We start from the raw sequence: 23630 nt of genomic DNA on the forward strand, positions 1-23630 counted from the left end.
AAGTGTCAGCTGTGAAGGTTGTTCGCTTGTTGCAGTCGAGTTGTAAACGTCTACTCATAAGGTGTCAAATCTTACACGTGCAGATCATGGGCTGGCGAGACTGGTGGAGGCATACCGAGCACACGGACACAAAGCAGCTAAAATTAACCCTCTCCTTCCTGAGGCACCGGTGCTGGAGACAGTCCCGGAAATCAGTGCCCTGAATGGGACCCTTCAAGGATCTCTACAGACAAGTGGTGAGAATTCAAATGCGACGAGATATCATATCTTTCTTTGGATTATTGACCAGTTACAATATCATGTTCTCTGCGAATGTCACAGCCAGATTTTTAAGCTATAATAAACCTGCATTAATGTGATCAGAAGTGGTGAATAAAGAACAAAATGTAAGGAGATTATGCATTACCCTCGCCAGCATCTTGTCATCCGTTGACATGTCGGTCAGAGAATGATTTGTGAAGTGAAAGCCCACCTGGGAGACTCCAACTCCCAAGGGCATCCCAAGGGAGCAGTGAGGTAGCATGCTTATGTCATGGAGGAGAATGGGAGAGAGCACTGGTTATTATGAATTACTCCCCCCACAAACTTGGCAGGTCGGAAGTCGAACCGACAACCTTTGGGTTACAAGTCTGATGTCCTAACCGCTTACCCATGACTGCTGCTTTTGTCTGTCAAGGTCTGCGACACTTTGGAAAAGCAGAGGCGTCGCTGGAGGAGGTGCAGGCCTACCTGGAGAAGACATACTGTGGCACCATCTCCGTGGAGATCAACCAGCTGGAGACGGTGCAGGAGCGGGAGTGGGTAGCGGACCGATTCGAGGAGCTGAAGAAGGAGGCCTTCTCCCCGGAGGAGAGGCGGCAGCTAGCCCGGCTCATGCTCGAGTCCCAGGTACACCAGCGGTGTGGCGTGAGATGCGACATAGCAGTCCATTGGACGCATTCGTGATGGCGCATGCACCAGCAGCCTGTGCAGTGAACATGCACACGGCACCATAACACTGCATTCTGGTTAGAATGTTCTAAGCAGAACTCATTAGGCATATTCAAGTTTGCGCAACGTCTACATCCGCATGCAGACAGCAATGCGTTCTGGACTGGAATGTTGCATGATGGTTAGAAATCCTGTCCTGTCCGAATCTCCTGTCCAAATTTCAGTCACGCTGCAATGAAGATGGAACGTGTGTCATGTTTTCAAACTCTCGCAAGATAAATGCAATTGCAGATGGACCTTGCAGCTCCTGCAGTTGCTTATTATCCCTGTTGATGTTTGTTGCAAGGGTCTGCATACCGCCTCTGTGGTGAACCACCCATGAACTGGTTGGCCAAACGTTCACTGACGTACAGTATGTGTAGACTCGCTGTCCCACACCCTTAAAAGTTTGCAGTGCACCCCACTTCAACCCCCCCACCCCCCACCTGTCCCCCCACACCTTACACGTAATGTGCTACGTAGATCAAACTGGTGCAAGCTCATCGTCTCGTGCAAATTTGTTGTCGACTTTAAATGTTGTTTAAGTGTTAAACACCACCCAGGTCGCGTGACGGCAAGATCGCGCTGGCGTACTTTGCAACAATAGCTGGCGTTGCACGAAATCAAATGCATCTATTGCATTCTGGTTGAAATGTTCTAACCAGAATGCATTGTAATTTTTCAGGGCGTATGCACGCTTCACAGACTGCCACAGCATGCGCCATCACGAATGCGCCCATTACAGTGACCTTTTTTGTTTATCTTAACGAGGTAAACTATATGATTGTTTGCTTTTTGGTCTGCAAAGTAACTTGACTCAAGCGGATTCATTTTTGGTGCTGAGCTGGTTTGACAGATGTCTGTGCTCCATGAGTGCTCTTATTGTTGTTATTATAAAAGTAAAATGCTTAAAGCGATACTAGACCATTTCTGGAAATGAGCTCATTTTACATCTCCCCTTGAGTTACCTTTCTCCTGTTTTTCCAGTCATTGTCTTTGTGTGGTGATGATACTTCTAGTTCCAAGTTGGCAACCATCATTGAATCTTATGGGACCACTAGCCACTTGCTGGTTGCATAAGATTCAATGATAATTGCTACCTTGGAGGTGGAATTTGCGTTGCCACAGAACCCAGAAAATGGCCGCAGGAACTGGAGAAAGGTAAAGCTTAACTGTGTAATCCAAGGGGAGGTGTTAAATGAAATGGTACAGTATTGCTGTGTACTGCTGTAAGGAGAGTTTGATGGAACAAACCAGAAAAGTACTTGTTGTAAAAGCAAATGTTGCAGTTAGTTAGTTTTTTATTTTATTTCTTTCTCTCTTGTCTTCAAAATGTTAGGAGTTTGACCATTTCCTGGGGACCAAATTTGCCACGGTGAAGCGTTATGGTGGCGAGGGAGCAGAGAGCATGATGGGCTTCTTCTACGAGCTGTTCCGGCATGCGGCGTACAGCGGCGTGACCGACGTGCTGATGGGCATGCCCCACCGCGGACGCCTCAACCTACTCACTGGGCTCCTGCACTTCCCACCGGAGGTGAAGCAACGCTACCTACACTGTCTAATCACAGGGCCTTACACACACACACACACACACACACACACACACACACACACACACACACACACACACACACACACACACACACACACACACACACACACACACACACACACACACACACACACACACACACACACACACACACAGGGTTCATAACTCAATCTAGTATCTCCCGCCCTCTGCTTTTGCCTGTGGTCTTGTGATGCGAGGCAACACATCATTGACAGCATTTCTTTTCTATTATGTCGCAAAATCTCAATTCAAAGGTCATTTTCTCATTTGCACTCGGGATGTTGAATGGAGGAAAGCCTCCCAAAAGGTGCTCTGCCTAGGGCTGCCTAGGTCAGAAGTGGGATAGCTGGATTTGAATCTAATGGCGTAGCACCGACCCCAGGATAGGTGACCTCAGTGATAGGGACCCCAGTGATAGGTAAAGCATCAATTGGGGCTGTCACTAGCCAGTCCCCCCCTCCTTACTGCATAGTCTGGCTAGCAATGTTTCTTTGGACCGTTATATAGAGCAGGAAGCTCACACTATTCTGTTAGCTAGGGTTTCTTTTACAGATAATTTATGCACCATCCTCTGTGTGAGTCCTCATTTTGCATTAGGGCATCAGGGCCTGTGCTGAATGAAGTTTGTCCTTCACACGTCCTCCTTGTACTCTCACAGCCCTCTCATTGTATAACAACAACAGACATTCTGTTCTGGGGCCTATACTACAAAGCTGGTTCAGGACAAGTTAAAATTAAGTTGAGAGGTAAATCCTCTAATAGAAGAGCATGGAGCCTAGATTTTCTTAAGAAAAGCTGTTGTATTAGATGATTTACCTCTTAACATAACCTTAACTTATCCTGATTCTCTTCTCTTCTATTTTTTATTTTCATCATCCTATTGTATATCTCTTTTCACTCATCCTCTCGCAGCTGATGTTCCGTAAGATGCGTGGCCTGAGCGAGTTCCCCGAGAACTCGCCCTCCATTGGCGACGTGCTGTCCCACCTCACGTCCTCGGTGGACCTGGACTTTGGGGCGGGCCACCCCCTCCACGTCACCATGCTGCCTAACCCCTCCCACCTGGAGGCCATCAACCCCGTCACGCAGGGCAAGGCCCGCAGCCGGCAGCAGCTCAAGCAGGACGGGGACTACTCGCCGGAGAGCGGCGCCCAGCCCGGGGACAAAGTCATCTGCCTTCAGGTACCACAGCAACCCCCTCTTTAGACAAACGTACCGGTAGCTCTATAGTCTGGAAAACGTAATGTGTTGTTGTAAATCGAACACAAACCCACGGACTCAAGTGGCTTATTGCTTATCTAACACTGTTGCACTGAATCGCTGACAATATTTCTTTGAAAAGGGCTGTAGTAACAATTAATTTGCCTTGCGTCATTCAGTTGAGGAAGGGGTTGGAGACCGCAGCAAGACCACTGGGCGTGTGCGCTGTGCGTGTTCATCGTGCTGCCAGACACAAACTTTGCTTCTAAAACTCGAGACACAGTGAATGAAGGAAGCGAAGGACAGCACTCCTCAGATTTTTCCTTTCTTTGTTCACCCACAAAGTTTTTGGGCAGTCCTTCTTCAGCTCTGAAGAGTGCTGCTCTTCGCTTCCTTCATTCACTATGTAGACTTCCCAGCTTTGCAGTATCTTGTAGTGACATTATGTAAAAGCAGCTGGTCCAGAAGACATAGGTATGTGCCTTTAGGCACTGCATATACTGTACACATCAGTCAACGACTGCACCTCTGGTATAAGCATGTAGTAGCTACTGTATGTCATAAAAGGTGTCAATGAAAAGGTTGCATATATCCAGATTAGGGGTCGACCGATACAGGTTTTTTAATGGCCAATGCAATACCGATTTTTTTCCACTCACCCTTGGCCTATACCCGATTTCCGATACCCGATATTTGGGGCCGATATTGGCTTAAAAAAAAAGGTTAAAAAAACGACAAATATTCCAGGTCTCAAGTTAAAAATAAACATTCCTTTAACATTATCAAATTGAGGTAGAACTTGTAACATTTAAACACCCACTCTAACAATCAAGTAATGTCTGACAATCAAGTAATACAAAAATAAAGTGTCTTGGTGCTTTTAAAAAACCCGAATGACATAAAATAATAAATATTGCGTATCGGCCAAAACCACACGCGTATCGGCCGATACCGATAAACTAAAAAAATGATATCGGACCAATATGTATATCTGTCTATCCTTAATCCAGATATTAATGTACGATACATGAAAAAGGTATCCGACTAGATCAAACAGCACGGGACCTAGCTACTCCCCAGACATCAACCTTGAGGCAGACATCTGTCTTCAAGTATGCCATTACAACAGCATGTTGCTACCCTGCCATGGCTTCCATGTTATGGCATGTCTTTGTCTTTATGACCATGTCCTTGTTGTGAAATATCTGTAAAATTGAGATGGTGTGCTTCTCTAGTGCACATTGTTTAAAGCACACCAAGCTTGGCATATCTAAATGCCTTGCATTGACCATGAACCTGCCTGAAGTGGCTTCTGGTGTGTATTTTATCTTTTGTGTTAGAGGTCTTAGTTCTCTCATCGACTTACTCCATTGTGATGGTTTTTGCAGGTTCACGGAGATGCCTCATTTTCAGGCCAAGGCATTGTGCCAGAGACGTTTACGCTGGCAAATTTACCTCACTACCGTGTCGGTGGTAGCATCCACCTCATTGTGAACAACCAAGTGGGTTATACCACACCCTCTGAAAGGGGGAGGTCATCCCTGTATTGCAGTGATATTGGTAAGTTCCAGTCATTTTTAGATTTCAACCCTTAATTTAAAAAAACTGCAGGATTGTAGTGTTTTCATGTCCAAATTACTGCTTACTGTGTTCCTTTTTGCACTTTGAACTGCAGTATTCTCATGTCCAAAATGCTGCATTTGATACTTCAATTGCAGTAATACTACTGTGAAGCGGCAGTTTTTATAGTGTTTTTAAAGAGTTTTTTTAAATAAGGGAAACATTATTATGTTCTGGTCATTCCCATCAGGTAAAATGGTCGGCTGTGCTGTAATCCACGTAAACGGTGATGAGCCGGAGGATGTCTTGCGGGCTACGAGACTCGCTGTGGAGTACCAGAGAAAGTTCCGGAAGGACGTGATTGTGGACCTGCTGTGCTACCGGCAGTGGGGACACAACGAACTGGATGAGCCCTTTTTCACCAATCCAGCCATGTACAAGATCATCAGGTGCAATGGATTGCTGAAGTTATAATGCAACACGTTTAGTTATTTTGCTGGAGGACAGCTAAAAAATGGGCATTGTCATTGAATAACATTAAGTTATTTGTACATTTGTGTGATGTTTACAACAAATTTGAACATGAATGAATAGCAGTGACCAAGCTTCTGTGTGTGGAAGGGATGTACAGTATTATAACTGGGTGAGTGAGGCTGTGTGCAGAAGCAGTGGCCTACTGTTGCTCTTGTGTATGTTGTGGTAATGTTATGATATGATTGATAGCTCTGGCAATATGACAAAAGTTAAGATTATGCCACCATACATTGCCTAACAAAGTAGCTCTATTTTAATTGGCCTTACCCTTTCCTCACTCAAGGCAACCTTGGTGTACGGGTGCGTACGGTACACTGATCTTCTCTCGGTGGGAATAAGTTACCAACTGCTGCAACAATAGACTCGTTCCTCGCAGCCTTTGAAGCTTGTAAAGACTCTCTTTCTTCTGAGCGTCTTTCCTTTTCTAACAAAGTGTCTCTGCTGTGTCTCAGGTCCAGGAAGAGCATCCCGGACCAGTATGCTGACCTGCTGGTGTCCGAGGGCCTGATGACAGAGGAGGAGAGGGGGCAGGTACATCATGTGCTCATGTGGGACGTGTTCGTCTCATTTATGCTCCTGGACCACTTGATCTCAATAACACATCTTGCTCTGCTAATACTGCCATGTATTTAAAGACATTTGAGTATACTGAACCCATCAAATGTTGCTGTGTGTACCAGGGGAAAGGCCCCGTTAAAGCACTGATTTCTTTGCATTTTTGTCACTCTGAAGCATTTAAGATCAAGAAAATTGAAATGGTAGATAGAGATAGCCCTCAAGTCAAAACAAAATATGTTTTAATTGCTGATTTCATAGATTAAGGGGAAAAAATCTACCTGACCTTGCCTGATTATCATGATTTTCAAATCTCTTGGAGACTTGCTCTGATCAAGAGCATAACAATGAACATTCTTCAACAGCATGGTTGAGGCACCTCCCTTCGTTTGCTACTGGTCTAGGGCAGAACAGGCTGAACCAAAGTTTAAACCAAGCATTTCTTAGTCCCGATAGAACGTCTCTGCATGGACATCGTCACTGCCTTGAACACGCCCCTACCCAGGATGGTTGGAAATGCGCAAAGTTGATTAGTTCCCCACAAAGTGGGTGGAGTTTCCCGCTGTGGAGGGAACCCAAATGTTCATGAACGCACCAATCCAACACACTCCCACCACTAGGTTTCTCTTTTTGCATGATGTTTTTTTTTAACAAATTCAGTGTGCATTTCACACCAGATGTTACAGGAGGTTATCCATCCAAAAAGTTACAGTTTTGTTTCATCTGTCCACAGAATATTTTCTCAGAAGCTTTTAGGGGTCATCAATATCTTTCTGGCAAACTTGAGGCAAGCCTTATGGTCTTCTTGTCAGTGGTGGCTTTGACCTTGGAACTCTGGCATGCATGCCGTTTAGGCCTCATCTGTTTTAATGTTTGAGTCATGAACACTGCCATTTTCTAAAGTAATTAACAACTCCAGTTGATAAGATGTAGTTCTGTGTTCCTCTCTGATCTCTTCGATCCACCGTCATGGTGTTCTTTGGGTAATTTTAGTGTGACAGCCATTCTGGGCAATGTTCACCACTGCACCATGTTTTCTCCTTTTGCGGATAATTGCTCTGTCTGTGGTTCGCAGATGTCCCAATGACTTAGAAATGGCCTTTATAAACTTTTGCAGATAGTCATGTCAATTACTTTCATAATAAAATGCTACTGAATGTTGATGCATAGCAGCATGATGTCATGGGTTTGACATGGTTACCTACACATTGTCAAACTAAACAGGTTCTATTAAAATTATCCTTTGTTTTGAAAGGTCTGGTAGAAGTCAGTCCTGGGTAGCTGTAAAAAAATAACTCAGTTGTCCATAACAATCTGATTAATCACAGTTATCTCATCATTTAACACTGGCTTATATAGGCTTGGGTGCAGGGTGGCCGCGGGTACTTAAAAAGTCTTAAAAAGTCTTAAATTTAATTTTTGCCAAATAAGGCCTTGAAAAGTCTTTTGTCTTAAATTTTCAATCCAAATGTCTTAAATTTGTGGAGCTTAATTTAGGGAGGAGTAATTATGTCAGCCATGTGATGAACTTCGCGACGGAAATCGGGAGTTGTAGCCATGTAGTGTACTTTAGAACGCATTATTGAATTTTATTTAGTGTAAAGTTTCATTGTGTATAGTTTTGTGTTTTCAAACGGCTACATTAATGTAAATAACCAATTGGTTTTTGTGCTTCATTTGAACCTGTGTATGATCTTGCGAGTTGGTCCTAATTTCATTTGGAAAATGGTATTAAAAGTCTTAAAATGTCTTCATTTTGACTTGCTAAAACCTGTAAACGCCGCGAGTTGGTCTTAATTTTATTTGGAACATGGTATTGAAAAGTCTTAAAATGTCTTAATTTTGACTTGGTCAAACCTGTAGACACCCTGCTTGGGTGGCATTTCATATTTACTTGGGTTATCCTTGTTTCATATTTAACTTTGTTTGATGATCTGAAAAGTGTCACAAGGTGAAAACAGTAAAAAATCAGCAAGGTGACAAATACTTTGGCACAGCACTCTATATGCAACACATTAATTGTACGTAAATGAAACATGTTTTACAAACAATTAATGTTCAAACTTCACACAATAGAGACATCAGCTGTCGTTTAGGCACCTCGACATCTCCTTCTAGAAACACCAGTAACCCCTCTGCCATGTTCTACTAGGTGAAGACGGCCCACTACAGCATGCTGAACGATCGTCTGGCCAACATGACTCTGTACAGCCCCCCCTCCACCAACCTGCAGGGCCGCTGGGGGGACCTGGTGGAGCCTCAGGCACGCATCTCCACCTGGGACACGGGCGTCCCCGCGCCCCTGCTGCAGTTCGTGGGGGCCAAGTCGGTAGACATCCCCGACGAGATCCAGCTGCACGGACACCTCCGCAAGACGCACGTGCAGGTTTGTAGAGTTAAACGATAAGTGAGTTCCCTTTTTGAATTTGTCGGGGTTTTTTTGGTTGAGGAATGAAACAAGAACACATTAGCATAGTCAGTTCACATAGTTAATTTCTTTGCCAATACATTTTTTATGAAAACACATAACTAATGTGTGCATGTATGTTTGATATCATATCAGTGTTTCCCATACATTGAGGAAACTATGGCGGCCCGCCATAGTTTAAATTTGGCCGCCATAGTTTCCGAAAATGAAAAAAAAAAAAAAAAAAAAAAAATTTTTTTTTTTTTTTTTACGATTTCCGTTTTTGTTAATGAATTACGATTTCCTTCGCCCATTGGATGCTTCTTCTTATGCACATTGGGCTAGTCCAATGAAACACTTCGGTTCTCTAAGGCCCGCCCCTCCCTATAGACCTCCACTTGACAAAACTAATCATCACCTCAATAGTAGTTGACGACCACCTGGCTTAAAACTCTGGTGGACGATAGGACGCAAAATTGAGAAAGACGAGTGGCTACATGACAAGCGCAAAAGATAACGCATACCCTAAATTGGACGCGGCAAATGTGCTAAAATCACTGACAAGTTGTTTAAAACTAAAAACATAAGGTCGAGCTATTGCGGTTCGGCCCGTCGGAGGTGGGGATTGAGGAACCACTGCTGGACGGCTCGATAGGTTGGGACACTGGGGCCGCGAGCGGACAGGTGGTGCTGGATAATGAAGAGGAGGAGGAGGTGGTGTAGGTGTAGGAGAGGGTTCGAGCAGGGGAAGAAAAGATGAGGAGACGGGAGACGAGACGTGACTCAGGGATATTGAGGTTAGTCTTCACCCCAGCACACCCTCTAGCTAATGCAGTGTAGCCAAGTTTGGTTACCTCTATTACCCATAGTGATAAATGCGCTGCTTGTTTCGTTTCTCTTGCCTGGGACCAAGTTGTCATCCTGACTTCATCAAATCACTCGCAAACATGTACTCATTTTGATGCCTTTCCCTGCCCTTCTCTTGTAATGGTGTAATGCCAGCATAGAAATCTTTCATTTGTCTTGTCACAAGGCCGTGATGTGTGCTGTGTAGTTATGCGTCGTGCCCTGTCCTCTACTCTAGATCTAGCTGGCTTCGGCGTTTTTCCGCATGAAAGTTGTCGTCCCTCTTCACTCGCTCAAATCAGTAACAAATATGTAGATTTATTTTCATGAACTTCTTGTAGCCATTTCTTTTAATGTGTCGGCTGTCACACGGACGACATGTGTACTGTGTCTTGTAATAGCATGTTAATTACGTCGCAATGGCACATCCCCGCCCTTTCCCAAACCCTACAATATCTTTTTTTTTTATTTTTTTTTTTACTATTCTGCTTGTCGCAGTTTTGTGCAACTACGATTTTATACAAAATGCATTTTTGTATTTTTCCCCTAATGTCATGTCACGTCATGATCAAGACATCTGAGTATTATCTGCCTCTTAGATGGATAAGTAAGACGCCGACCAGCCGTTCCCATTGTTAGGGAATCGCTACACGCGCTCACATGACCTGTTGTGAACACTTTAGCTATTTGTGTTGTTGTTGGCATTGCAGTGTGTAAGCTATGTTGGAAGTCTAAGCGATACGACTTGGTTTTGCTGTGGTGAAAAATGGCGAGTTTCCGAAAAAACCCCACTTGTCAGACGTTGACAATCCGAGCCTCTTTTGATGAGTCTCAAGCGGCATTACAGTTCATGCCTAGATAACAACTTTTGGTTTTGGGGCGCGTTGGTAAAGGGGGGCGTGTTGTTAACATGCCATTTAGTAAGCAGGCTCACTGACTGTATGAACTGGAGCAATTTGACATTCAACCAAGGCAATTATTATTTTTTACCAGATTTTATTATCATTATTAGATTTGGTGTATTATAGGCCTATTGCTTGCTTTGAAAGCCCACCTGGGAAACTCCCATTGTGACACTCCACTCTTAATGTGTTTGGGTCTGTGGGACCCATTTTCAGTTTTTGCTTTAGAAAAATGGTATGGATACTTTTTTATATTGAGATTCACTGGTCAGGGCTCATAATCAGGAAAATAAAGTTAGTTGTCCTCCTCTCTCTATCTCCTACCCTCAAACATAGGCTACTCAGAACTTCAGAAGCAGTATGAAGGGAACGTGGTGCACAGCAGCTTTTTTTCTTCCTTTCAGCCCAGGTCCAGTGGGCAAGAATATCTTCTGTGTAACAAAAACATGACCACCATATAAAGGCCTATACATTATACATACATTATATGTCTGTATATATACGCCGAGACAATATCATCATATACCGATACCGATATACCGATAGAGGCACTGGGCCCTCAGGAGTCAAAAATTGCCCGGGCCCTTTTCAGATCCCAGTCCAGCCCTGCCAGCACCCCTCGTGTAATAATAATGATAATTTCATGATTCTCAAAGTCGCTTGAATGTGTACGCCTATGTGTGTGTGGGGGAAAAGGCATAGCCTACCCTCTTAGACCCTTTTTGTCTATGCGTTAACAATTTCACAGTGCTCTTAAATTCTTACCTTTGCTCCTATTTTGTTTTATTATTTTTTTCATTACATAGACCCCTGCATGAGGGACGAATGAAACTGTGTTGTAAACACAAATGATTCACTGTACTGCATTTTTATTTTTTTATGTACTACTATTATACATGTCATGGGTAAAATCTTATGTAGCCTTATTTCTCAAAATATAAATGGCTGAAATGTAGGCCTATAGTTTCTCCATGCGCCAATGTCATACTGTACTCATTGTTTTGCCGTTTTGCATTTACGCTGCGGGAATCCCCCCCCCCCCCCCCCCCCCCCAAAGGCCCACGTGAAAAGACACCCCCCCCCCCGAAAAAAAATCCCGGCTGCCCCCATAGTTTCCGAAATTTCTGTGGGAAACACTGATATGAACCTAGTCATTGTCATACAAGAGAAGCTCAGCTGGTCTCTTATCCACCTATGTGTCTGAGAGTGTCTGTCTGACCTACAGAGTGGTGAAATGGAGTGAAAGAGCTGTACTCATGTTGGCAAAATGTTCCCTATAGGGCCGACTGCAGAAGCTGGAGGAAGGCACTAAACTGGACTGGTCCACTGCTGAGGCCATGGCCTTTGGGTCACTACTCTGCCAAGGTGGGGTCTCTTGCAACGCTCCATATCTGTACAATCTCATCACAATCAAATATGAAGAAAGCAAAACAAAAACTCTGTGTGGCTCTGCCCTCGCAAAGGCAAAGTGCAGTTATGCCTCTTTTCCACTGCCGGTTTTCTAGTAGGCCTGCAGCTCGACACAGAGCGACTTGGCCGCCACTTTGTGCTCTACGACTGAGCTGTGTCGTGCCTATTCGAAAAGCAAAAAGTGGCGAACGAGTTGCACTGTGTCGAGCTGTAGGCCTACTAGGGCTGGGAATCGATCCAAATTTTCCTGGATCGATTCGATTCTGATCCAGAAGGTTGCGATCCGATTCGATCCACGATCCGATTCGATTCAATTCGATATTGATCTTTTGTATTGCTGGGTTGTCACTTTAACCCATTTATGCCTAGAATTGTAAGACCTACTATTAAAACCTAAATATCTCAGCCTTTGATGCCCACACAAACATGAAATACCTTGGTATGTGAGAAATAAGTGGGAAACTGTGGAGGAGAGCTACAGGATGTGGTTGAGAAAATAGAGCCTATAATGATATACAAAAGATTGATCCACAAAGTTGTGAATCGATATTGTCCTTTTCGAACGCGAATCGATATTGGAATGCGATTCGATCTTTTGAACCCAGCCCTAAGGCCTACCAGAAAAACTTCAGTGCAAAAGAGGCATAAGGATGTTAGTGAGCATTCAAATGCAAAAACAAATGCCTTAAATTTCTTGTTTTTTCTTCGCTTCTGCTCTGTACTTTACGAAAAGGAAAAAGATGATCACAAGACACAAGTCTGTTTTGACTAAATATGCACAGTACTTACTGCATTTTTTACTTTGCAGGACAGAGGTGAATATATAATAACTAATCTGCCGATATGCACGTGTTTGATTGTTTTTTTTCTTCTGTGGACTGGCCTGCTCCTCCACAGGGTTTAACATCCGCATCAGTGGGCAGGACGTTGGGAGGGGCACCTTCAGCCAGCGGCACGCTATGATCGTCTGCCAGGAGACCAATGACATGTACATACCTCTGAACCACATCGACCCATCACAGAGGGGCTTTCTGGAGGTCAGTGGCCACAACTCCAAAAGCATTTCAAATATTTGACTCCATGAAAATGTTTTTTGATGCAAGTATACGGCTGAATGGAGACGTGAACGTGCATTAAAGGATAATTCCTGCCAATTTCTCTTTCAAGTGCTACAGTACATTATATACCCTATGGTTTTGTTTCCCCAGGCTCTCTGAAATGTGTTTTAGAAGTACTACAGTGTGTGGCTGAATGGATAACTTACCATACAGTAAAGTGCAGTCTCATTGTAGTCATTTTAACTTCAACTTAAATTAGAACTTTTCTGAGCCGTGTTGCCGTATATGGCTAGTTTTGATGTTGTCTTCACCATTTTCATGAGGTCATTTGTCACCAGTTTAGTAATAGTACAGTGCACACATGGACATGCACGATTTCCTGTTACAAACAATGAATCTCCGCCTTGTGTGTCCGTGTGACAGGTTTGCAACAGCCCGTTGTCAGAGGAGGCAGTGCTGGGCTTTGAGTACGGCATGAGCATCTCCCAGCCCAAGCTGCTGCCCATCTGGGAGGCCCAGTTTGGAGACTTCTTCAACGGGGCCCAGATCATCTTTGACACCTTTATCTCTGGAGGTAGAAATGCTCTGACCTTTCATGCATTTGGTCACAGGGATTTTGCGTATTTGTATATTTTTTATTATGGGGTCATCATGCAGTGTTTAAAATCATAGACTGGAGCAGTGTCCTTCTTCTGTTTCTTCTATTTTGATTTCTCTAACTAGTTTGAAGTTTTTTATGAAGAGCGTTGCTGAAGGCATGATTAGGATTAGCCTGCTCATTTTTTCCCTAAAAATAGGTCTTCAAAAGGGGGAGCCATCTTCTATTCGTTGTCATCTTATATTCAGGCCAATACCTCTATAATGTTGATGATGTTGTCATGGATGATGACGATAGTGCATGTTCTCCAGGTGAGGCCAAGTGGCTGCTGCAGAGTGCCATGGTGATCCTGCTGCCCCATGGCTATGACGGGGCCGGGCCTGAGCACTCCTCCTGCCGACTCGAGCGCTTCCTACAGGTGAGGCCACGGTGAAGCAGTCTGAGCATGACACAGTGCTGAATGCTACGGACATTGTCTGCCAAGTGGGCATCGCACCATCCCCAGCTTTTATCTTTTTCGTGAATCAAAAACACAATGCCAGCTTTCCAACTAATATTTCACAAATGTTACAAATTTTAGATTACAAGTTTCAAGCCCTTGAAATGTGTACTTGGCCATCCCTGTACTACGCACCTTATGACCCCACCCATAAACTTCACCCATTGCAACAGCTGTCGTGATGCCACAGGATTTCCGTTCTGCTAGTTTGGGTCAGGCTGCATGTAACTGAATGATATAGCACTACCTTCTGCTACCAAACCCGTAATGACGCCACCCTTGTGACCTTGAATTGCAAGATGTTTGGAAATGGGATGAAATGGATAGGCATTTTTATTTGGATGCCGGAGTACTACACCATCATAGATTGTGGTTAGACACGGCTTCCACTGATTACTTCCACTGTGTACACAGTTTGCAATATAAAGTAGTGCTTTTACATCAGCTTTCACAAGACAATCATTTTCTTGATGGAACATTTATCTAGCCTGGTCCTGACCATCCCATAATACTACCATTTCATTTTGTATTCATGGTCTGGAGGTTGTTTGATCTGACGCGATTGCAGGAAGCAGGAAGGAAATTTTCGGAAAAATCAGGATTTAACTTATGAGTTGTTGAACAAACATGTCTGACGTCTATCTATGGCGATGTAGGACCGTCTAACATGTCTGACAGAACATCCTACCGTAGGATAAAATTACAATGTAGGACCGTTTGTCAGAACACCGACGCAAAACGGTCAACATCGCTTCACAGAAAACAGGTACCAGATGTAGTGCGGAGCCAAGTCTCTTGGCGGAAGTACGTAGGATGGTGCGCGAGGCTTGCATTTATCAGGTCAAGCGTACAAGGATCAGTGTATGAGGTCAAGCACACAAAAGGCTGGCCTGCCATCACGGAAACGAGCTGGGCTTCTCCCAGGAGACTAATCCTGGTCATCCCCATGTGTAGTCCCTTGGAACTAGTCCATCTTGTTTTCCTGATTCTGTAGTCCTGAGCCAGGGCTGGACATCCCTAGTTTCAGAAAGTAAAAACCCTGCCACGTGGGCTCTTGCCAATACAATGAACCAGTCAGTTGTAAATAACACACACCCCTTCAGCCAGGTTACTGAGCTAATTAATGACATCGCCTGTGTCAGGAGCCCGGACAAGCAGAGGGAATATCTGTCAGGACTATCACTTGGTCAATTCAGTCTGTTTGTCCCCGTCCTGGATCGTGAGTACCAGTGGTGAGAGGTCAAGTTAGGCTGCTCTTTGTCTGGCCAGAAATCACTACTCAAGTATCTCTACTAAAGGAAAATATATCTTTCATGAATCAAAACTCTCATATCAGTTTCCAGCTAATATTTTATTTTGGATTCCTAGGTTCAAACAATAAAAAATAATCCATATTCTTGAATAAATGGCTAGAGTTCCTGTAAATCTTTTCTTGTCTGCGCTCTCATCTCTGCTCCATGTTGTTGTTGTTGTTGTCGTGGTGATGTTGCTGATTGTGAAGGGTGAAGGGTCAAGGGCTCTGGAGCTGCGGGCCAGTCAAGTTCCTCCACAGTCAACTCATGAAAACATTGTATTTATAGTCCCTCGCTTTGTGCACCGGAGCAGAGTCCTGTTGGATCAGAAACAAAGGACTCCATCAAATGTTTGTTGGTCGCAAAAGCACAGCAGCACTTTACAAAATGTGTTGGGGGTGCTTTAGCTTTAAAGGTGGCCATAGACAATCAGTCCCCAAACCCTGACATACAGGTCTTAAAGAAAGGTCAAATGCTTTCACCTGTATGCACTTTGTCTTAGCAAGGGACTTGGCTGTGTGTAACTTCAGCTGGTTACCAAGCCATGACCTTGTTGCTGCTTTCCAGAAGTTGCATCACATCTGATCCGCCTACACTCTCAGCTTGTGCTCAAACGTGTCCCCAAAAATGAGTCACTGGCCGCTTTAGGAACAGCCATGCTGCTTCTGTTCGGCCGCTTGGCCTACCTGCCATCAGTGACAATAAGCAAAAATATGCCCCATGAGAAATCCAGATGCAAACTTTAAAAATGTAATACATTTCTGCCGAAAAATCCAAGCATTTGTGATTTTAGTGACTGGTGGTGAGAGAATAGCAAAAACATGAAATCTCTTGATATCTAATTGGAAACTGAAAATGGGTTCAGTTTCGGCCGAGTGTTTGCCGAATTTGAAATTACTTGTGGTGGGACTTGCTTCCTTTCTCTTGTCAGTACAGTATATTGCCTTGGTGGTTATTTTCATCCTGTGTGTACATGTGTGTTCTTGACCTCTTCAGATGTGTGACAGCAAGGTGGAGGGCGTGGACAGCGACATGGTAAATATGGCGGTGGTGCACCCCACCACCCCCGCCCAGTACTTCCACCTGTTGCGCCGACAGATGATCCGAAACTTCCGTAAGCCGCTCATTGTGGCCGGGCCCAAAACACTGCTAAGGTTCCCGGTAAGTGTGCTTCCATCTCTTCCAGAATCTTCACACACAATGGCACACATTCCACATTTTATATTTTTCATATATGAATAAAGTTGAATGTCCACACACTTTTCGTCTTCCAGCTTTTCTCTCTTAGTCTGAAGAAGAGTGTATCGCTCGAAAACGTTCACTTGGGGGGAAAAAAGAAAAGTAAAAGCAAAATGAGAGCAAGTGTGTGGACATGGAACTTTGTTTTCATGATTGTCTAACCCTTTTGTCCTGCACCTGCGTTTTGGATGTGCGCGCCAATACCTTACATGTATGAATAAACCCTGCCTAACATGTCCTATGAAATTTAAATGTTCTATTGAAATTTGTGAGCGTGTTGAAAGCCACAAGCTTGTTGTCTGTGTGACGCCGGCATGGGTGAGAGTACATTTTCTGTTTTAAAGCGATACAGCATATATTCTGGAAATAAGTTTGTTACACCTTCCCTGGAGTTAAATCATTGAGTTTTACCTCCCTCCTGTACTTCCAGTCGTTTTCTGAGTCTGGCAATTCAAATTATATTACCAAGTTTGCAATTATCGTCAAATCTTAAGATTCAGTGATAGTGGCTGCTAAAGTAGCTTGGACCTAGAAGTAACATCACCAGATGTCTAGAAGAACGGGGAGGTGTAAAATGAGCTTATTTTCAGAAATGGTACAGTATCTCTTTAAGGGAAATATGATATCTGTTGAAAGGTTGCACAGTATTCATGTACAGTATGATATCTCTGTGTGTGTGAGAGATGGAGAGGAATGTTTTATCATCTCTTTGTGGGCATGATATCTGTATATGTGTGTGAGTATGAGAGAGAATGGCCATGGTTCAAAGTAAATACATTGTCTTGTCCTACTAGCTTGCTGTGTCTAGCCTGGCCGACCTGGGCCCTGGAACCTCATTCAGACCTGTGCTTGGGGACACAACAGCAAACCCTGCAAGGTAAAGTGCAATGCAACCCGACATAATGTACGTAAGCCTACAACATGTTGGCAAAGGTGGTGATTGACCAGGGGGAGGTGGAAATCATACCATGCTTCTCCAGAATTAATCATATTATTATTTTCTTGGGTTTATTTTAAGTTTTTGAAGTGCAAGTAAATTTCATGAAGTGCCCATGGTCATGTGTTTTCATGTAATGTCGTCTAGTGTTCAGTTGGAGCAGCTTGGGTAAGGTAGCAGGGATGTGTTGCTGCGACTTTGGCAACTAAACACACAGGGCTAGCCACAGAGTATCTGAGAATCATTGTGAGCTTTTGCTGGGGATGGCACAGCCATAACAGGTTTTTTTTTAGCATTTAAAAGCCGTTTGCCTGACTAGGCAGACAGCCAGAGAGGACTGCGACCTTGGCTCTGTCCTCCTATCTAAGCAACAACACCATGGTCTGTGACCAGCACGGGACAGATGTGCTAAGTGAAGTCACGTTTGGCATTTATTTAAAAAGTGAAGGGCCTGTAGGTGGTGTGGTCGATGTTTTGGTTTAATGTGAAATGGCATTGGCACAAGTTGACACGAGCGATGCTTGATCAGAGTTGTAATGATAATTGCAGAGGTGGGAAAGCTTTTGCATCAAGTAAAACAAAATGGAGTGAACGATATTTATTGCTCAATAGTTATGTAAAGGAGAGCAAATTGTCCTTTGTAGTTGAAAAGAATGTATATAATGGAATTAACACTCACCCTACTGCAGTAGAAGTATTTTTTACCAAGACCCCAGGGCCTTGTGTGTTAACCTTTTATCATGCTTGTAATTCCCCCAGTGTCCAGCGGGTGCTGCTGTGCTCCGGTAAGCACTACTATGCGCTGCTGAAGCAGAGGGAGTCGCTTGGCGCCGCTGGCCAGAACACGGCCCTCATCCGGCTGGAGGAGCTCTGCCCCTTCCCCCTTGAGGCCCTGCAACAGGAGCTCTCCAAATACACCAACGCTAAAGGTGATACTTACTCCCAGGCTCCATTTACTTAATATGGGGATAGGAAAATGGAATAGTTTGAGAAAATTCGTATGGTAATGGCATTTTACATTTTTTGTGTGTTTTTCTGTGTGCGTGTGCGTGTGTGTGCGTGTGTTTGCGTGTGTGTGTGTGTGTGTGTTTTGTGTAGTTATCTTCTTTCGTATGTAACGCTTCTTGTAAGGTTGTCTTGGGTTATCTTATTATTTGCTCCACTGTAGATTATCTAGTTATATGGCCATAGGTTATCTGGCATTTCACACTGAGGGTTATCTGGTGTGTTGGTGTGTTAATTTTTAACACGGGCTACTAGTCTTCTCAGTATAACTTCAGATATCATCCCCTACAGAGTTCATCTGGAGTCAAGAGGAGCCCCAGAACATGGGATCCTGGTCCTTTGTGGCCCCCCGATTTGAAAAGCAACTGGCCTGCAAGGTTAGTTATCTAACATACTCAAGATTTTGTGTGTATGTGCAACTGGCCTGCAAGGTTAGTTATCTAACGTAGCCTACTCAAGATTTTGTTTGTATGTACTTAGTGCAGATATCAACATGGGGCCCTTTTGAATTATTTTAGCTTGTATTTACAATAGTGGTTCTGAGTAATTGGTGGGTGGCGGTTGCTACAGAGGACATATTTTGGTGTGTCCCAAGGTCATGACCTAGACCAGTGGCTTTTTGTCATAGCACTCCCTTGCCCGTGCCAAAGACAAGCCACGCACTCCCAACCCAAACTTCTACACATGCATACGCACTTAAAGTGATTAATTACAGTGATTCTTGCTTGAGACATTAATCAATACCTTAATGGCTTTTGGTTTTGGCCTAATTCTAATGTCTGCCAGAAGATTTTTGGTCACAACCTCAACCCAAACAAATGTCCGCTGACCCGTTGCAATCTCTGGCGCACCCCCAGGTGGTGCCCGCACCCAAGGTTAAGAACTACAGGCCTAGCCGACCTATTGATAAAAGCAGCTCTGACAGTACTTTGAAGTTATCAGCAGAATTACCCTGAACCAGTGTTTCCCAACCTGTGGTACGTGTACCAAAAGGGGTACACGAGCGCACTGCTGGGGGTACGTGGAAAGAAAGTCCATAATAACGAACTATGGAGCCTTGTTGCATTGGGTAGAGGAACTGACATGAGCACGAGTGCGGAGGTACTCCTCTTAGGACCAAAAAAAGGCTTAGGGGGTACGTAAAACAGAAAAGGTTGGGAAACACTGCCCTAAAACAAGGTGTTCTTTCCCAATTATCCCAACTCCCGTCCTCCCTTATGTTTGTGGTCTGGTGATGACATCATTAACAACAGAAGTTTAATTTCATATCTTGCAAAAGTGCAATTTAAAGGTCATATTCTCATTGGCAATCAGCATGTTGAAGGGGGAAAAGTCCTCCAAAAGTTGTTGTGGCAAGGCCGACAGAGACGGGGCGTCAGTGAAGTGCGAGGCCACAAACACGGGTCGAGGACGGGAGTTAGGATAAGGCAGTGGTTCCCAACCTGTTGTGCCCCGGGACCCCATTTTGACATCCCAAATTTCTGGAAACCCCCAAAACTTTTGTTGAAGGAAAAAAAACCACGACTGATCTAACTTGTAGGCTATTAGACCTATAAATATACTATATATAAGTCTCTAAGATTATATGCTGTAGTTCAATCAAAATATTATTAATTAGTCATTATGCTATAGAGTAATTAGTAATATTTACTGCATCAGTGTTATTTTGTCATACCTAGACATTTCAGGGGACCCCATTTGAATTCCCAGCGACCCCACATGGGGTCTCGACCCCATTGTTGAAAAACACTTAACTGGGATAATGGAGCGAACCCAAGGACTTCAGATGGTGTGCGCGACCACTCCATAACCACTGTCGCCCCCTAGTGTTATAATATTTTGGCCTCCTATTACATTCAAGGCAAATCTCCATCCAATGTTTATTTTGTTACAATACCCATTCATTTTACAAAATAAACATTTCAGGAGTATTTACTGTACTGTCTGGGGCGTGCGCACAGTGAAATATGAGGCTCCAATATCGCAAATATTTGCAATATGCAAACATCCCTCAACTGTGTATTTGCTCATTACAAATTAAATACATGCTTGCTAGCACGCGCGCACACACACACACACATACAAACACTATGAACTGAATAAAAATATTTATGTCCGCTGTTTAAAGTATTGTATTTGCTAAATGTCTGCTTGTTTTTCTATTTCCTGCATTACGAAAGTCTCCCTCAAACATTGAAAATGATCAGCAAATTTCTCGAAGTATACTGAATGTTTTTTGTTTTGTTTGTTTTAGCTGTTTATATTACACAGTTTCATGTTATGTGTGTCCACTAAACGGTTGCCTTGCTGTTGTTCTGTCGCCCCTCTGTCTGCCTCAGCTGCAGCTGGTGAGTCGGCCATCTCTCCCGGCCCCAGCCGTGGGCATCGGCACGCTGCACAGCCAGCAGCAGGAGGCCATCCTGACCGCCTCCTTCAGCTGAGCACCTCCCTACGCACCTCCTCCCCCATCCTGACCGCCTCCTTCAGCTGAGCACCTCCCTAGCCACCTCCTCCCCCACCTCCCCCATCCTGACCGCCTCCTTCAGCTGAGCACCTCACTACCCACCTCCTCCACCATCCTCACCGCCTCCTTCAGCTGAGCACCTCACTACCCACCTCCTCCACCATCCTCACCGCCTCCTTCAGCTGAGCACCTCACTACCCACCTCCTCCCCCACCTCCCCCATCCTCACCGCCTCCTTCAGCTGAGCACCTCACTACCCACCTCCTCCACCCTCTCTACTCCAACCCTCCCTCCTGGTGCACCCTCACCGGCCGTCTCTTTCAGCAGAGTGCCTACATACCTGCCGCACCGCACCGCACCGCACCGCCCCACCCTCCCATCCCTGCTCCCCCACTCCTGGTGCTCCTTGCAGCTGAGCGCCCCCCTACTGTACCTACTCCCCTGCTCCTGGTGCACCCAGCCTTGCCTCTTTCAGTGGAGTGCCTCCCTACCTCCCCTTTCCCTCCTCCATTCTGCCTACGTCCACCTCCTGGTGCACTGGAAACAGCACCTGGCTGCAAGAGCACCACTGCACACTGTGGTTGCTGGAAAAGAACTGTTTCAACCCTCAGGAGGGGAGTCCTGATGGCGCCAGGACCGAGCAGAAGCTCTGTAGACACCACCACCACCATCCCAGCAGAGGAGAGATGGACAGAACACGTTTTAGAATTAAAGTGATGATTGTTCCTTGCTCAGCTGCTACAATTTGTTAAACGATGGAAACATTGTTTTTTTTTACTTGCTAGATTAAAGCGAGGCGCGAAAAAAGTACTTGATGTCTTGACACCCCAAACTGACATGCAGTAAAAGGGATTCTGGATTAATTTTCTACTGATTCTGTGAGCACTTAGTCGATTGAGATGAACCCATACAATAGCATTACACAGTTGAAATATACACATTGTCATTAACACTACTCTCGTCAACGATACATTTTGTCTGTCTTGTTAATATTAAGAGATTATTGGATGTAGTGTATTGCAGCTCAAATGGAAAAGATTACAGTTTATTTTTCCAACGTTGAGATGATTTACTGTGAAAGAAGTAGTTCACCAATTGTAAACCAGTTTTGTTTGCAAATCAAGAATGTTTTTTTAATGTATGAAATAAAAGCACTTGATATATTGCAGATGATGGAGAATTTGCTGGGTCAGTGTTGCACATTATTACTTTTCAACACTCTTTCCATTCGAATTTAGCTCAGCGATCAACAGGTGTTTGTTTCACTATTGCATTAGCGTTAGGTTGTTATTTTGTGTGGTTGCACTTTATTGATTTATTTGTTTATTTATTTATTTGTCCCGTGTGCTTCCGTCTGAAAATGATTACCATGACTAAATAGAAAATATATTTTTGACATGCCTACAAGTGAAGTACCTTTGGTGGCCTATCCTTGTTTTCCACCTTTTGGCAACTCCTAACAGCCTGGGATTCCATTAGTGTCAATATGTAACTTAATTCGTATCCCTGGTGATTTTTTTAATGTTTATTTTCCATAGCCTACAGTTTACAGAATAATGCCTAAAGGAGTGCAAAGATAATTAGGCTACTGGTAGGAAGCCAATGAAAAGAAACTAGTGCAAGGTTTATCCTATTGCACAATAAACCAACAAATTCTAACCTGCTGATCTGTGACCTGGGATGGCGCATTGGTTCTTCATTGGCAGTAGCCTAATTAAGTTTTGAACCGGTCTTACACCTGCCGGAACAGCATTCTTCATCTGGCCGAGTGGCCACCCACCACACTCAAGGGAGCCAGAACGCAGTGCGGTGATACACGAAGGCGAAGCCAGTCACTTGGTGGCGTCATCCCTTTAACATTAGCAATGCGCGTCGGAGTATCAGCTGTGCGGGTGCAGGGTCTACTGGTCAGGTAGCCGATCACAACAAAAGAGGAGGTGTAGTCTGCGCTTCCGCTATTATTCTGACAACCATCAATGTGTTCGGCTCTAGGGGGTTTCATTGAAGATATCGAAGATAAGGTCGACTTTCTTCTCCTGGAGTGATACGTAGGCTAATTGAGAAACAACCGACAGCCTACCTACACGGGGGTGAACGACTCGCACACCTCTGAATTTGCGTGGAGCGCATATAAGTAGGAGAACGTGCGCGCTAACCACAGGGCGAAGCCTTTCAACTGCTCACAGGCGGCGAAGATAGCTTTTTCTCAGGCATCACTTCACTCTCGCATCGGATCAGCGGCAGAAAAGATATTGTGAAGGCGAAGACGGAATAACGCCGACCTCCTTACAGTCTGAAGCGTTTTGGGGGTGACAAAATTTGATCGTGCGCTGACCGATTGGAATCCCTGGTTCAGTGATGGCCAGGGTCAACCGAGAACCTGCCAACGGATCCTGGAAAAAGCAGGTCGATGACATCCACACAATATTCGAGTTCAAGGAGACCCTTGGCACGTGAGTAACTTTCCAAGTCAGACGCTTGATCTGCATGGTATGGTGGTCTGAATGAATGATCTGTCCATAAGACTCCTTTGGTATTAAAAATATATATTTCTATGCTGTATATTGAAAAAATATACCATG

General features: G+C 44.4%; 2 protein-coding genes across 3 annotated transcripts in view; both read left to right on the forward strand.

Moving 5' to 3' along the window:
• Positions 1–21911, forward strand: part of dhtkd1 (dehydrogenase E1 and transketolase domain containing 1) — a 22487-nt gene extending 576 nt beyond the window's left edge. The window contains exons 2-18 of the mRNA XM_063196548.1: positions 84–236; positions 677–888; positions 2309–2503; positions 3455–3724; positions 5131–5302; positions 5553–5751; positions 6289–6367; positions 8544–8777; positions 11827–11911; positions 12854–12993; positions 13438–13588; positions 13924–14030; positions 16400–16564; positions 17437–17519; positions 18339–18508; positions 18876–18961; positions 20924–21911. Coding sequence (XP_063052618.1) covers positions 84–236; positions 677–888; positions 2309–2503; positions 3455–3724; positions 5131–5302; positions 5553–5751; positions 6289–6367; positions 8544–8777; positions 11827–11911; positions 12854–12993; positions 13438–13588; positions 13924–14030; positions 16400–16564; positions 17437–17519; positions 18339–18508; positions 18876–18961; positions 20924–21025 — 2603 coding nt within the window. The 3' untranslated portion in view covers positions 21026–21911. The remainder of the gene's footprint in view (positions 1–83; positions 237–676; positions 889–2308; positions 2504–3454; positions 3725–5130; positions 5303–5552; positions 5752–6288; positions 6368–8543; positions 8778–11826; positions 11912–12853; positions 12994–13437; positions 13589–13923; positions 14031–16399; positions 16565–17436; positions 17520–18338; positions 18509–18875; positions 18962–20923) is intronic.
• An 891-nt stretch (positions 21912–22802) lies between these two features.
• The window catches only part of camk1db (calcium/calmodulin-dependent protein kinase 1Db), a 37245-nt gene continuing 36417 nt past the window's right edge, over positions 22803–23630 (forward strand). The window contains exon 1 of one of the 2 annotated variants that reach the window (XM_063196549.1): positions 22803–23501. In XM_063196549.1, coding sequence (XP_063052619.1) covers positions 23407–23501 — 95 coding nt within the window. In that variant the 5' untranslated portion in view covers positions 22803–23406. The remainder of the gene's footprint in view (positions 23502–23630) is intronic. The other variant, XM_063196550.1, reaches the window with a different exon arrangement.

The sequence above is a fragment of the Engraulis encrasicolus genome, chromosome 4 (assembly GCF_034702125.1).
Source record: "Engraulis encrasicolus isolate BLACKSEA-1 chromosome 4, IST_EnEncr_1.0, whole genome shotgun sequence".
Lineage (NCBI taxonomy): Eukaryota > Metazoa > Chordata > Actinopteri > Clupeiformes > Engraulidae > Engraulis > Engraulis encrasicolus.